Source organism: Ursus americanus, chromosome 19 (assembly GCF_024610735.1).
Source record: "Ursus americanus isolate L20-20 chromosome 19, mUrsAme1.1.p, whole genome shotgun sequence".
In the NCBI taxonomy this organism is placed as follows: Eukaryota; Metazoa; Chordata; class Mammalia; order Carnivora; family Ursidae; genus Ursus; species Ursus americanus.
In genome coordinates this window covers 34,699,633-34,715,846 of record NC_142145.1, presented here as the reverse complement: position 1 = coordinate 34,715,846, position 16,214 = coordinate 34,699,633, and the positions used below count along the sequence as shown (strand labels likewise).

At 37.9% G+C, this 16,214-nt stretch overlaps 2 protein-coding genes across 6 annotated transcripts in view; one reads left to right on the top strand and one right to left on the bottom strand.

Moving 5' to 3' along the window:
* The window catches only part of TPGS2 (tubulin polyglutamylase complex subunit 2), a 68,791-nt gene extending 66,147 nt beyond the window's left edge, over positions 1 to 2,644 (bottom strand). For 2 of the 3 annotated variants that reach the window (XM_045777848.2, XM_045777849.2), the window contains exon 1: positions 2,430 to 2,622. In XM_045777848.2, the coding sequence (XP_045633804.1) occupies positions 2,430 to 2,505 (76 nt within the window). In that variant the 5' untranslated portion in view covers positions 2,506 to 2,622. Of the gene's footprint in view, positions 1 to 2,429 lie in introns of all 3 variants that reach the window. The other variant, XM_045777847.2, reaches the window with a different exon arrangement.
* A 6-nt stretch (positions 2,645 to 2,650) lies between these two features.
* KIAA1328 (KIAA1328 ortholog) overlaps positions 2,651 to 16,214 on the top strand; it is a 335,333-nt gene continuing 321,769 nt past the window's right edge. For all 3 annotated transcript variants that reach the window (XM_045777841.2, XM_045777840.2, XM_045777846.2), the window contains exons 1-3: positions 2,651 to 2,951; positions 9,549 to 9,584; positions 10,287 to 10,426. In XM_045777841.2, the coding sequence (XP_045633797.2) occupies positions 2,651 to 2,951; positions 9,549 to 9,584; positions 10,287 to 10,426 (477 nt within the window). The remainder of the gene's footprint in view (positions 2,952 to 9,548; positions 9,585 to 10,286; positions 10,427 to 16,214) is intronic.

The window sequence follows — 16,214 nt, the reverse complement described above, 5'->3', positions numbered from 1 at the left end:
GTTCCACTGTGTAGGAAACACTTTAACATCATAAAGAAATTCTTCCTCAGTTGATTGTTCAGCATTTCCTGATTTTAGCATTAGTTCTCTATAGGTTCTACTTTGCTCTTGTTCATTTTGTGAAATTGTGTTTAACAAGATGTCTACTTTAATGACATCCTTTCTAGTCAGTTGAAGCAAAGTCCAGGTATTTTAGCAGGTTTTTTGTGTATGGGAGAGAGATGTGAGCTTTCCTTTTTCTTTGCCCTTTTATCATCAATTGCCAAAGGACCCTTCCTTTTTTGCACATTTCTGCTCCCCTTTAAATTGCACAGCCAACCCCTTAAATAGCACCTACTTTGAAGTCACTTTCCTGCAGCCCTGCTCTGATCTACCCAGCGGTTACTGTTGTATTTTCAGATTGGGGTGGTTTTAAACTTTCTGTTGCTTCAACCAGCCTCTTTGCTGGCGTCATTTCTGGCTCTGCCTTTGCTTGCTACAGAGCCTTCCAGCAGTGAAGGAGGGGGGCAGGGACAGTGCTGTGATTTGTAGTTTTTTCTCTTTACTCATAGTTACTTTGCACTTTTGGCATTCTCTGTTTTTAAGTAGTGTTGGGCTTGGTTTTTGATAGAATTGTCATAGTTATGGAGTTATTTCACACATTATTTAGAGAGATTTTGGTGTGGTAGTTTGCTGACTTCAGCCACCTTGTTTTTAAAAATCCTCTCTATATATTTTCAAAACAAAAACCAAATGTGAAAAAATAAAAATATAATTGATTTTTTACTTATGATTAACTTGAAATTATTAGGTTTTGATTAAATTTATAAATAGTATTAGAACATTTACAGGAGGCCAGCTTCACTACAAATTTAATTATCAGAGTTGTTTAATTCCTTAGGTAGGTTTTGCCTGTGTTACCAGTTTGCCAGACATCTGATATGCTTAATAATAGATGGAATATATTAAATGCATAAATGAAATTTAAAATGTTTACAGTTATTTAATTATTTAGGTCTTTAAATTGAACTGACAACTTAAGGGAAATTTGGTTGGCCAGTCTTGAGTAGATTAAACATTAATCAAAAGAAATATCTTTTTTAATAAGGAGATAGGATATGATTGGTCTTGATGATTAGATCTCTCCTTGCCCAACTTTATTACTTCATTTCTAAAGTTTATTATTTCTCCCAAACATATAATGGTGTTTCGTCCTCATTTATTGCAGCATTTACTGTAGACACTGGGGAATACCAGGGAGAATAAGACAAAGTTCCTAAACCCATGGACTTCTATTACAGAAGAGACAGGCAAATTTTAAAAAGCAACCAAATAAGTAATTCCAAGTAGTGATAAAGCCATAAAGATTAAAAAATATATAAAGGATAAGGGAAGGTAATGATAGAGAAGGGTGTTATTAGAAGTATAGTCAGGTAAGGCTTCTCTGAGGTAATGATATTTAATCAGAGATTTGAATGGAGGGAAAGATAACTCCAGATTTGGGGGGGGGGCGGGGGGAGTCTAGTAAAGGCCTTGAAGCAGGAACAAGCTTAGTGAGTTTATGGTACAAGGAGGCCACTGTGGCCAAAAAGAGAGTAAAAATAGGTCAGAAAGACAGATGAGGGCAGATCATAACGGACTTAAGGGTCACGGTACAGGTTTTGGATTTTATTATAAATATAATAGAAAGGCATCAAAACATGCCACCCAGCCCACTTAGGCTCCTTTTTTCTTCCTTGGTTATCTGGCTAACTTCAATTTGTTTTTCAAAATCTAGCATCATCTGTAGGACATATTCCTTAACTGCCTGACTCCCCAGAGAAGGTCAATCACTTCCTCCTGTGTGCTATTTCAGAGCCGTAATAGATGACTACTGGTCGCCTTTCAACACTTCTTGGGGGGGATCTAAGCTGTTGATTTTTTCAGTGTGACACAGCAGCGGCTGATAAGTAAAGGTTCAGTAAAGGAAAAACTAACCCATTCAGAGGCGCAAGCCTCGACTCCTTCCAACCACTTGGTGTGCGGTACCCGGAGGCGCGTGGGAATTGCTGCCCTGGGAGGCTACGTGCAGCGTTCCCCCGCTCTCTGCTACCAGAGGAAGGGCTTGCGTTTCAAGGATACTCCACCAAGAATGCCCCTCGGGAAACCCAACGTCCCCACTGTCAGGTGCCTGCTGCCTCCCTTTTGGGCACCTTTGCCTGTCCTTCCTGGGGCCTGGGGTGGGACTGGGTTGGAGGTGGGGGGACCTTTGGCTTCCCAGCTCTGCGTCCGAACACTCCCCGCAAACGCTCCCCTGGCCTAGTCACACACCCGGCTGCCCTCTCCTCCTTAACAACGGAAGTCACCGCAGCAATGCCCACTGGAGCACAGGGTCCGCGTCGACCCTCCTTGCTTCTAGTGTACATCCCCTCATTCCGCCGTCTCCTTCCACGGCTTCCCGCCCCACTCACCTAGGATGCGGGTGATGCCCAGGGTCAGCTTCTCGAGGTGCGGCTTGCTGCAGCCCGGGGACGGCGTCTCCTCCATAGCTCGCGTCCCCGCTCCGCGCGCGGCCGGGGCAGCGGCGGGGACCGGGCGGGAGGGCTAGACACCGCCCCACAGGCTCGGCCATCAAGTTCACGGCATGCCGGGAGTTGTAGTGCTTGGCGCCTGAGAGCGCTGCGGCGCGGAGATGGGAGGCCCGGGCTGCTCTGGGAGTAGTAGTTCAGCGGCACTTTCGCTCCCGCTTCCCCGGCGGTCGCTTCACACCACGCCGCCGAGACACAGCGACTCTTCTGCCGGGACCCTACCGCCCCGCCGGGGCAGACCGCGCAAGCGGGGGCGGGCCTCTGAGCGGTGCGGCCAATGGGGACTGGGCCTGAAGGCCGGGGCGGGGTGGCCCCGGCGCGACGCCGGGAGTGGCGGTTGTTTCAAGATGGCGGACGTGGCGGGCCCCTCCCGCCGGGGCGCGGCGGCGTTCTGGAGCCGGGACTGTATCCTTTGCCCGCCTGGCAGGGGGCGCCGGCGCCCTCCCCGGGGCGGCGAGCGGTCGCGTGAGACTCTGAGTGGAGGGGCGAAGCTCTATGCTGTCCCCGGGGGCGGGGCCGTCCATTCCGGCCGCCGTGTAGGTGCTGGGCTTTCCCCTGGCTGGGCTGTTAGGTAGCAGAGAGGCTGTTTCTATCTCCAGGCTGGAGCTCTAAGTGTGGGGACTCAGCCTTGATGTTTCCCAGCCCTCCTTGGCGGTGAGCTTTGGAAAGATGGCCTAGAATCGTGGCCCTGCGGGGGGCTGGGAGGGTCCCTCTGACCGTGGTGACCTCAAGCCGGCTGAGTCTCTGCGGGGGGACTGGTGTTGGCTGGACGGGGAGCCTTTTTGTCTTGGTTTAGGACTGTCCTTGGTCTGCGTTGTTGGGAGCAAGTCAGGACCTTTTCAGACTTCGAAGGCCTGTCAGTGATGATTTACTTTTATGTTGGGATTTTCGGAGAGGTGTGGGGCCGAACGTGGTCTGGTGATGCTGGTTATGGAATGAAAAGCGTTGCAAATCATTACTGCTGGAAGTAGTGTTGATTTACGTATGGATTGTGGATCACCACTGGCAGGATTGAAGTTCTTGGATTGTTCTGGTGTTGGAGAAGCTGTGGAGCTTTTACTGTTGTGGTGGTGTTCCCAATTCAATACTGTGTTGAGATGTGTGCCAGAACTAGTTCGTTCTCTGGTTTAGGTTGACTCTCCCAGCCTGATCCTTTCCTGGTAAGTGACTTGACTTTTGTTAGAGGAGTGTTAGAGGAAGGGAGGGCAATCCGTGTATTGGGTGCCTGCGGAGCAGGTCTTTTTGTCTGTTTGCTAGGATTGATGATAGCATTATTTGAGCATTGCTGTTAACTTTGGCGGAATCATTCTCTGCACATTCTACTTAGCGCCCAGTGAAACTTATGAAATTATATTATCAGTTTTCTTTATTACAGTACTAGGATTACAGTGTCATGTGGAGGGAGGGATATTTTTGCATTCTTGCTGCTCAATGTTTAGTGTTAGGCACTTTCTAAACATAATTACGATTCGTCTCTGATAGGTGGGTGACAGTCAAGTAAAATCATGCACATACACTGTGGATGAAAACATACTAATGCACTGTGCACATTAAATATTTTTTTCCATATATATCAGGAAGGACGCAAAAAGAATATGTGCATTGGGAACTGGGCTGAATGAGGAAGTCAGGAAATTGGGATGAATCTTCTCATGAAACCCTGTGCTTGCAATGATAGAATTTTTGATGGAGGAGATATTTGAAGGTTAACAGCTTATAAAGTACTTTTTTAGTATAATCACTTTCATAACCACCTATGTGGTTTTGGTTATTATTCTTTAACTTTATGACCAATGGAATTGTTCTGATAGGTATAAATGGTGGGGGGGGGGCAGTGTATTGCTGTGACACTGATTAAGTTAATAGGTGAATAAACTGAACCTGTGCTCTTGGTTGAAGCAGCCCTGTATGCTCACTTATTCATATGGTCATATTATTCCTTATTTCACATAGAAGTCCGGCATCTTCTCTTTTCTTTTACATTCTCCCTTACTTTGAAAATTAATGTGAAATACTCATCTTTCCATTGAAAGTGAAGAAAATGGTGGGAAATGGTGGTGATTACATTGATAGAAATTCCGATGTTTGAAATGAATTGCAAGGTTACTAGTATTACCCATTTCCCCCACCTATTCCACATAATGACCAATTATCATCCAGCCTCAGATATTTTCATTTTAAATGTCCGTAGGGCACAAAAGCAATGTCAAGTGTAAATTTGCTACTGAGTGTTTGCTAAAAAGCATAAGGATAGTTATGAATCATTGGGTTTAAGCATGTGTCTTTGGATCTGGATCTCTTTTTCTGTTACACGGATCACTTCCTAGACCACCCCATAGGCGTAAAAGGAGTAAAATACCAAAAAGTATGTACGTATAATCAGGTATTCCTTTCACACTATTGAAAGACGGATTTTCAGTGCTTTGCCTAAACAATTAGAGGAATGTGATTGAGATATTTCCCAGTCCTAGATGTTTCTGTCATGTGAGGACAGATCATCTGTGACTAAACGTCATCTTTTTTACTTTTGTCTTTATGAGTTATTCATCTCCTGCAGAGTATGATTCAGCAATGCTGTTTTGCACAAGGTATATTTTTATACCTTATGTGTAAACAAATGAGTATGCCATGTTGTCATTTTATGGGTTAAATCCGCAAGTAAAATATGCCCCTTCGGCCATAAACTGCTTTTTTCCTCCTTCATTATAGCTCCTGGTAATATCAAAAGAAATTAGTGTTTCTGCAGTATCCATATTTGATTGGGTAAATATACCCCAGTGTATTATCCTTAACAGTATTTTTAACTTGATATTAACAAATATGAATTATGAGGGACTTACTTGGTCAAAACATTACAGTAGCTATAATCCATGCCATTGAATATTCAATTAAAAATAGAATCTTTATGTTGATGTTAAAATAATATACTAGCCAGGAAAGTCATTGGGGTCAATAATAATTACACACACATGTGTTGCTGGTAAGTGATTGAAACTCAAAAGGTTAGAGTGTGAAGTACTAAGTTTATTTTCTTCAGCTCTTGGTGATCTGAAATAGATATGTTTCTTCCTCTGTATTCTACCTTGGGTTTCTAATTACTGCTTTAATTCTGGGGATTTAGAGTTTGGTACCAGCATTAAGGATGCTTTATAATTTACTGTACTTTTCTTAAGAAAGAACTTCCAAAGATATCAAAGTAGAACTGAGGTGGCATAAAGAACCCAATGAGAGTTCCAATATACATTTGGTGTATATTATCTCTTTGACTTTCCCATAAATATGTTTGTATATTTTTTAAACTTTGTATTTGAAGAAAGTAAATATTTGGGTTCTTCAGATAGTGAGATGAAGATAGATTACAAATGATAAGAAAGGATATGTGGGATGGATGCAATTTCAAATATTTTTAGGCTCATTTTTTAAAACTCTTGTTAAGATCAATTTATTCAGCATTTTTATATTGAAAAGATATTTAGCATGGATGTAGCTAGTGGGTTTTACCCCCACATTTTGAAATTTTCCTCTACCTTTCAAGGGACTTCTGACTGGTCTAAGAATTAAAATGACATGAGAAGATTAAGAGGAGAAAAATGAAACTTAATTAGGTTCATATGGGGAATCCACATATATGTGAGAGATTCCAAAGATAAGCAAAATGAGTTATGCTTGTCATTCCGAACTAAGGAGAAGGGAGTAGGGGTCTGGGACTTTCAAGGAAAGGAAAGCAATTCTTAGGAAGATAAAAAGGAATAAATGTTTGGTAAACAAATGTTTTCTGGGCCTTTTAGAAACAATGGGACATAGAGAGGAATTTTAACAGACTTTGCTAAATTCCTCCCTACCACCTCTTGTTTATATTATACTGTGGTTATTTATGGCGGTATCTCCCTTCTGGGAGCAGGTCCTCTATCCAAAGTCTTTTAGGCAGTCAGTGGGGAGGTCAAAGTTTCTTCATAGTCTTTTGGCCCTTGATGGTTTTCAGCTCAAAACAATCCGCATTCGAAAATGGCGCATCTTGGGGTGGTAGGTAATGAACCCCAACAAGATAAAAACAGACAATACCAAAGAGTTGCTGGGCAGTGCCTCATAGAATTAAATATCACTTTCATTCTTTCATAGGTGGTTTACTATAAGCCAGGCATTTTTTCACGTTCGGAGATAACAAACATTGAACAAAACCAGTGGAAAATCCTCACCCACTTGGTGCTTACATTTTAGTGAGATGAGATGAGGCCATGAATAAGTAAAATATGTTGTAGGTCCAATAATTATTGGTGATATGAGGAAAAAGCAGAAAAAGGGTAGCTATCATGAGGGTCTTTGTGTCTGCTTTTATGCCAGTACCATACTGTTTTGATTACTGTAGCTTTGTAATATAGATTGAAATTAGGAAGTGTGATGCTTAACCTTATTCTTAAGATTGCCTTGGCTATTTGGGGTCTTTTGTGGTTCCATACAAATTTTAGGATTGTTCGTTCTAGTTCTGTGAAAAATTGCATTGGAATTTTGATAGAGGTTGCACTGAATCTGTAGATTGCTTTGAGCAGTATAGACATTTTAACAATATTAATTATTCCTATTTATAAGCATGGAATATCTTTCTATTTGTGTCTTCAGTTTCTTTCATAGTGTCTTAAAGTTTTCAGTGTATAGGTCTTTCACCTCCTTGGTTAAATTTATTTCTAGGTATTCTTTTTGATACAGTTGTAAATGGGATTGTTTTCTTAATTTCCCTTTCTGTTATTCATGTGTAGAAACAACAGCTTTTTGCGTATTGATTTTGTATCTTGCAACTTTGCTGAATTCATTTATTCTAACAGTTTTTTGGTAAAGCCTTTAGGGTTTTCTATATGTAATATTATGTCATCTGCAAATAAAGCTTATGAAAGATCTCTACAGTTTGTTTTTCTTAAATAGGAAGCAAAGTGGTATCAGGTTTGAGAGCAGAAAGTATAAGATACTTGATGAGCTTCTTGGGGCACCTGGGTGGTGCAGTTGGTTAATCATCTGACTTGGCTTCAGCTCAGGTTGTGTTCTCAGGGTCCTGAGGTGGAGTCCCACATGGGCACTCAATGCACTCAATGCAGAGTCTTACTTGGACTGTCTCTCCCTTTGCCCCTATGCCCCACCCCCGCTCCCCCTCTCTCAAATAAATAAATCTTTAAAAAAATGAAATACTTGATGAGCTTCCAAATCTGGGTGCAGCTGAGTTGGGTCCTCAGTGGCTGGTCTGTTCCAGCTGTGAGCAGTCTTCTTTGTGACTATTCTAGGGAGGTGTAGTATGTTTCCCAGATTCAGTTACATTAGTCTTTCCATAGGTCAGCTTTGGAGAATATTCTGCAAATTCATCACAACTGTATCTTCTAATTGAGGACACTGCCAATTGGAGCTTGTCCTGAATCATCTTGAATTTTCTTCCCTTGGGTAACTTTTCTCTTGTCTGTATCTCCAACAGCAAATAATTAAATATTTATTGAGTGCCTACTGTGTCTGCTAGTCCCAAGGGATATAAAAAAAAAAAAAATGATTCGTGTTTGCTGTAGAAGAGCCTGCACAATTTCATTTTGTTAGTCTTTTAGATTGGGTGCCAGTGAATTTATAAATTCTCTCTGCTCCACTGTTACCCACTATCAGGTTCCTTGGTCTAGTGCGGTCTAATTTTTGTTTGTTTACTTGTCTTATGCCCCTTAAAATTTTCTAAGCTCCATGTCCGATGTCTGAGGGAATTTCAAGTTTAGGCATACTACTTAACAGCCAAAGTCTTGAATCTTGTGATAGTATGTGTGCGCTGCAGGGAGCTATTAGAAATCACCTGATGGCTCAGACAGTAGCACTATTTTTGTATTCCTCAATTCTTCTACGGATGCTAAGCATTTACAATCAGCACTCCTTGAAAAGATTCTATAGCTATGGTTGGTCCTGAACTGAAATATATTGAGTTTTTGAACATGTTATTTAATCTGTTTTACTCCAGCCTTTACCTGGAAGGAAATTTTCAATAAATTTGTCTAGAAATCTTAGAAAAGAAAGCATTTTGTAAAAGAACAGAAAACTGGAATTTTCTAAGTCATTTGGAAAAATTTGTTTAGACACTTCACGGAAGTGTAAAAGAAGGTTATCAAATTGTGGACGTATCTGGATATAGATAGAGTTCTGAATAAAATTTTGTTTCTGAAAAGAAAGCTTTATTATATTGGTTCTTCTTCTGTAGCAGTGGTATGATCTTAGCCTTTCTAAATTTCTCCTTTTGAAATTCAAAATAGTTCTTTTTGTTTTATATTTCTTCCACTTGTGGGGCACCTGGGTAGCTCAGTTGGCTAGGCCTCGGACTCTTGATTTCGGCTCAGATCATATTCTCAGGGTTGTGAGATCAAGCCACACTTTGGTCTCCACGCTGGGCATGGAGCCTGCTTAAGATTCTCTCTCCAGCTACCCGTCCTTAAAAAAAAAAAAAAGTTTAAGTTTCTTCCACTTGTTAAATAGTAGGGCTTCTTGGGACATTTCATGAATGCACTGCAGAAGAAAAAAACCTTTGTGTTTGCATGATTGACTTGCCCTCAAACAGTGTTTATTCTTCAAAGCTAAAGCTCATTTTGAAATTATCTATTCATGTCTAAAGTAACTTACCAGTTCTCCAATAAAAAAAAAAAAAAAAACTGGAGCATTTAACTCCTTGTTTACTAAAGGAAAGAAAATGAAAGGAACTTAACAGAATTTATAGGGTAGGGTATCTCACTTGGGAATAAGCATGGATGAAAGTTCTATGGAACAAGGCCTTTCAAAAATTTTATAAAACATATAGTTATGGATATGTAAAGGTGAACTTTAAAGGACTACTAATTTTGCTACATTTATCTTATGCATTCCTTTCTAGTTTTGTTTTTAAAAGTTTGTTATAAATTCCCAGGTAAAAAGAAATTAGGAATTAGAAGTACAAATAGAGGCAGCGTTTGGATGTTGGATGATCTTTTCTAGTATTTTCCTTCATGACCTTCTTCATAGTTTCTGATGAAGAACAATCAGTAGTATATGTTCCAGGTATGATTTTCTGTATTAATTTGGTAAGCTTCCTTTGCTTCTTAAGTGTTAGGAGAAAATAAAACAGTTGGACCACTTTGCAGGAATAACTATGTGCAGAACAATCCATTGGAAAGTAATTAAAAAAAATATGTAGTTAGACCTTACTAAGTTTTGAAATACTGCCTTATTTTAGGGGCTGGTCGGGCAAGTGAGCTTTTGATGAATTTGTAGAATACTACATTCATCTATTAAAGAGCAAAACATTCTTACATTTTATATTACAAATAATAGCCTAAATTCAAAGAAAAATGAGAAAACTTCTTGATATAGGGTTTATGTGATAGACTCTTTAAAGCTTATTGGTTATTACTAAATGAGTAGTAAAACTGACCCATTGAAGGTATCCTAATTATGCGAAAAATCAGATTTTTAATTTCCCCTATATTAGGGTATGTATTGTATGTTGTAATTTATTGGTTTTAATGTGACTTATGAATTTTCATATCACCTTTTAAAAATATTTCAATTGAATCTTAAATGTATTCAGAACATAGTCTTTCCATGATTCATTATTTACTAAGAGGTTTAAAATAAAGTTTATAAAATAAGAGTTTTCCCTGTCAGGTCCCATAAAGAGGTATGTCAGAGAAGAGCTTCATGGGGGGTGAGTTTAAGAGGATAAAGTATAATTTTGATATTTTGTTTGATGGAAATCCTTAGGAATTTCTACAGAAGGAAATACCAAATCAAGACACAAGTTAAGTCCAAAAGCTGATGTTAGGCTTAAGACTTCCGGGGTTACTGCCGCTTCAATCTCCATGGAGTCTTTAAAAGGTGCAGGAGATTCAGTAGATGAACAGGTCAGTAATTTGCCTTTTTTTTCCCCTTATTCTCCAATCTTTATAAATGCAGACCAATAAGTGATTTTTCTATGCTGACCAATTACCGATAGAAAAGGGTAGAAGAGTCTTTGAAAGAACGTTAGATAATCTACAAGCAATCTTAAAAGGTAAGGAGGATTCTAGAATGCTTTACATTATGAATATGTAGATTACTCAGAGGTTTTGCTCTAAAATGTCTAGGCTTGCCTTAAGCCTTAGTTAAGAAAAATTTATTGTTTTAGTATGTTTCAAAAGACCTACATCCTGATCTATGTGAAATTAGTAAATCAAAATGACAATCATTTTTTCTTTTACTAAGTGTGCTTTATGATTTTTGTTCTTGTGAATTTGTTAGATGATGATGTATAAACCTTTATATATAAGAAAGAAACTTTGTTAAAATTCTCCTACATTATTATTATTTCCTTCACTTTAAAAGTATCATAAGGACTCCATAGCCCAGTCATTGATTTCTCCTTCATCTTTGCTTTTGTGTTAGTATCTGTACATTCTTTTGCTACATGTCCTTATCTGATAGGTTTATTTTACTTTACCTTTTGTTCAGGTTAAGTCAGGGTTTGGCAATCTATGACTTATAGGCCTGATTTCCTTGCTGCCTGTTTAGTGAATAAAGTTTTACTGGAACATGGTCATACTTATTCTTTTAATATTATTGCTGCTTTTCTATTCTGATGGTAAAGTTGATACCATAATGTTGTTGGTCCAGAAAGCCAAAGTATTTACTGTTGAACCCTTTCAGAGAAAATGTTTTTTTAATCCTGGTTAACATTCTTGAGGACATTTCCAATATTTAGTTTGTTACTGATGATTATGTTTAGTAGTCTGTGGGATTTAACTGTGACTTGCCCAAAAGGCCTGCTTAGTCACTTGGATCTCCATTGTACCCACTTTACACTGGGATGTGAATAGTAGTTGAATTTGCAGGATCTTATCAAAATTGAAAGTGTTTTTTCATAAAATGGTTTGTGCATTTTATATTGAACAATGACCTTCTTTTGGATTAAGTCCATATTTTTTTATGATTCTGTTGGCTTACTAACTGTAATTCTTTGTTGGGCTATTTCATTGGCTTTGGTAATTATAGTATATATCTTTAACTTATCACAGCCTATTTAAAGTTATATTTTCCACTTTACCTGTAACTTTGAGGACCTTTCAACCGTTTGTGTCTTGACTTTTATGATATTGTCATACACTTTACTTCTATAAGTAAATCCCCAATACATTGTTATTACTTTTGCTTTAATATTCAACTCTTTTTTTCAGATTTACCTATAATTCACATATCATAAAACTTACCCTTTTAAAATGTACAATTCATTATTTCTTTTTGTATATTCACAGAGTTGTGGATCCATCACCACAATCTAATTCCGAAACATTTTCATCACCCCAGAAAGAAACTGCATATGCATTAGCAGTCACTTCCCATTTTCTTTTCATCTCAGCCCCTAACAACCACTAATCTACTTTAGTCTCTATAGATTGGTCTATTCTGGGCATTTCATGTAAATGGAATCCTATAATATGTGGCCTATTGTGGCTGTCTTCTTTCACTTAGCATAATGATTTCAAGGTTTATCTATGGGGTATCATGTATTATTACTTCATTACTTTTTGTAGCTGAGTATATATTCATCCATTCACCAGTTGAAGGACTTTGGGTTGTTAGGCTTTTTGGCTATATGAATAATGTTGCTATGAATTAGTTCATGTACAAGTTTTTGTGTGGATATATGTTTTTAGTTCTCTTGGGTATTTGCCTAGAAGTAGAATTGCTGGGTCATGTAGTAATTCTGTTTAACCTTTTGATGAACTGCCAAAATGGCTATACCAATTTACATATTACCAGCAACATATGAATAAGGATTGCAGTTTCTCCACATTCTTGCCAACACTTCATAGCCATCCTTTTTATTATAACCATCCTAGTCAGTATGAAGAGGTATCTCATTGTGGTTTTGATTTGTATTTCCCTAATGACTAATAATAATCATTTCTTTATGAGCTTCTTGGCCATTTATATATGTTTAGAGAAATGTCCATTCAGATACTTTTCAGTTGGGTTATTTGTCTTCTTACTAATGAAGTTAGAAGAGTTCTTTATACATTCCATCTTCAAGTCCCTTAGAAGATATATGATCTGCAAACAGTTTCTCTCATTCTCTGCATTATCTTTCCCTTTCTTATTGGTGTCATTTGAAGCATGAAAGTTTTAATTTTGAAGTCCAGTTTATCAGTTTTTTTCAGTTACCTGTGTTTTGCTGTCATATCTAAAAAATCATTGCCTAGTTCAAGTTCTTAAAGATTTACACCAATATTTTCTTCTAAGAGTTTTATAGTTTTAGGTATTACATTTAGTCTTTGATCCATTTTGATTTAGTTTTTGTATGGAGTGACCCAAATTCATTCTGTTGTATGTGGATATCCACTTGTCCCAGCATCATTTGTTAAGATTATTCCTTTCCTTTTGATTGTTCTGGTACCCTGTTGAAAATCCCTTAACCATGTAAATTTAAGGGTTTATTTGTGAATTCTTGATTCTATTCCATTGATTAACATTTCTATTTTTATGCCAATACCAAGATAATTACCATCTGGAATTTTTTTTGGAGTCAGGAAATGTAGGTCCTCCAAGTTTGATTTGCTTTTTCAAGATTTTGGCTGTTCTGCATCCCTTGAATTTCTATAGGGGTTGTAGATTCACCTTGGCAATTTTTGTACAAGGGTCAGCCTGAATTTTGATAGCAAGTGCAGTAAATCTTCAGATAAGTTTGGAGAGTATTCTCAATAATATCAGTTCTTCCAGTTCTTGAATATGGTGTATGATGAGATAGCTTTCATTTACGTAGGTCTTCCTTAATTTCTTTCAGCAATGTTTTGTAGTTTTAGGTGTACATATCTTGTACTCTTTTTGTTCAGTTTATTTCTAAAGATTAGGTATTTTATGCTTTTTTGATGCTATTATTAATGGAATTGTTTTCTTAATTTTATTTTTGAGTTATTTGTTGCTAGTGAATGGAAATACAGTTGATTTTGTCTAACGGTTTTGTATCCTGGAACCTTTCTAAATTCACTTATTAATTTGAATTTAATAGTTTTTGGTGAATTTCTTATAATTTTATATATATATGATTATGCCATTTGTGAATAGAGGTAGTTTTACATCTCCCTTTCCAATTTGGATTCCTTTTTTTTAAATTGCGTTTTAAAGAGGTTCAAATAATTAAACAAAAGGCTTTTATTTTTATGGGTTTTTTAAAAGATTTATTTATTTTAGAGAGAAAGCATGAATGAGAGAGGGAGAAAGACTCTCAAGCAGACTCTGTGCTGAGCATGAAGCCTGATGTCATACTTCATCTCATGACCCCGAGATCAAGACCTAAGCTGAAATCAAGAGTCAGAACATAGGCGCCCCTCAACAAAAGGCTTTTAAATTTACCTGTGTAGTTACCATATCTGTTGTTTTCTATTTGATATCATTGGTATTCTCCATCTGCTTAAAGTACTTCCTTTAACATAATGATAGTTCAGGTACACTGGAATGGATATTTTGGCTTTTGTATGCCTGAAGAAGTCTGTTTCACTTTCATTTTTACTGGTTATAGATTTTGAGTTGATAGGTTTTTTTCCTTTAGTACTTTAATGATGTCATTGCACTGTTGCCTGGTTTCACTGTTTTTGAGAAGTCTGCTGTCATTCTTACTTTTATCCTTTTGTATTTAGTATGTGAGTTTAAACTACTTTTAGGATTTTCCTTTTATTCCTAGTTTCAAGCAATTTGATTATAGTATGCCTTGAACTTATTTTCTAAATGTGTCTTTTGGTTGGGGTTTGTTGAGTCTTTTGGATTGGAGAGTTTATTAGTTTTCATAAAATTGGGAAAATTTTGGGCCATTATGTGTTGAGATACTATTATTTTTCGAGGACTCCAGTTATGCAGGGATTAGGTCACTTGAGGTTACTCCACAGCTTTTTGCTTATTTTTTTGTTGCCAGTTTTTGTTGTTGTTCTGTGTTTATCTGTAGATGGTTTATATTGCTTTTTCTCAAATTCATTAATAGTCTTCTGTCACTAGTCTCATTCAGTGTATTTTTTATATAAGTGTTTTTATCTCTAGAAGTTCAGTTTGGGTCTTTTGTTTTTATTTATATATTTCATGTCTCTACTTAAAATGCTGGGTCTTCTACTTTCTTGAACATATGGAATATAACTATTTTAATGTTCTTGTTTATAATTCTATCATCTGAGTTATTTATGGAGAGATTTCAGTTGAGTAATTTTTCTATTTATGTATTGTATTTTTGTGCTTCTTTACCTGCCTGGTTGTTTTTTATTGGATGCCCCCAGACAGTATGAATCATACCTTTTTTTTTGAGTTCTGGATATGTTGTGTTTTAATAATTAATCTTGAGGTTTTTTTCTGGGACTAAGTTGAGTTATTTGGGAGTAGTTGATCTTTTTGAATCTTGGGTTTAAGCTTTTTTTTTTTTTTTAAGATTTTTATTTATTTGAGAGAGAGAGAGCATGAGAGGGGGGAGTGTCAGAGGGAGAAGCAGACTCCCTGCTGAGCAGGGAGCCTTATGTGGGATTTGATCCTGAGGATCCAGAATAATGACCTGAGCCCAAGGCAGTCGCTTAACCAACTGAGCCACCCCGGCGCTTGTAAAGGTGACTTCAGAGCAGCTTTTAATATAGGGCTATTTTGCCCACTGTAGGCAGTGACCTGAGTACTCTTCCTGATGCCCCTTGAATTATGGGATTTTCCACTCTGGCTGGTGGGAGCATGGACTATTGCTGGCACTGTATTAACTACAGAAATTATTCTCACATTCTCATTTATTCTTTCCTTAGCTTTTCGTGGGTTTCCTCATAGAAAAATGCTAATCAGTACTCAGTGGGTGATATGCAGAGAACCCTATACAGATCCCTGGAGCTCTCTTTCCGTGCAGTTCTATCCTCTCCATGACTCTGCCCTGCAAATTCTAGACACTTTGGCTTTCCTGGACTCCCAGCTCTATCCTCAACTTGAGATTGCTGGGCTCCATCTGGGTTTCCCCACATTGCACCCTGAAAACTCCAGAGGCAGTTTAGCTAGGATAACTGCATGGCTCACCTTATTTGGTTCCCCTCTTTCAGTGATCTCTTTCCTGTGCTGCCTGTTGTCCAGTGTTTGAAAACTGCTTTTCATTTATTTTGTCAGGCTTTTTGGTTGTTTTAGGCTTCCAGGTAAGCATGGTTCCTATTACTCCTTTTTTGCCCAGAAGTGGAATGTAGGGGCTGTGTATGTGTGTATTTATTTTGTTGCAAAACTAAAAATGATGTGTGTGGGGTGTGTATATGTGTGCACGTATGTATTTTTTTCTCAAAACTAGGTAGATGCTGTGTGTGTTCCTCTTCAGAGAAATAATGTCTTGTAGTTTTTCTGTATGTGATCTTTGTAGCCATTGATGTTCAATAGCTATGTCCTTAATTCACTAAGGTTTTCAAAAATGGGTTTATATAAGTGTTTTTATCAGTTTGAAGATGAAAGTCAATTATGTCAGTTCAAGTGTTCTGGGAAGTAGGTACTACGATGAAAGTAAAAATGGAAGAGAGTTAGTGGAGGAAAAGCTGACACAGGATAGAGAGTAAAGTGAACAGGAATAGGCAAGGAGAGTCTTAGGATTTTATTGCAGGTCTGACATTTGTGAGAGAACAAAGAAAGAAGAAAAATTGACTAGGAAAAATCTCACACTTTCGTACT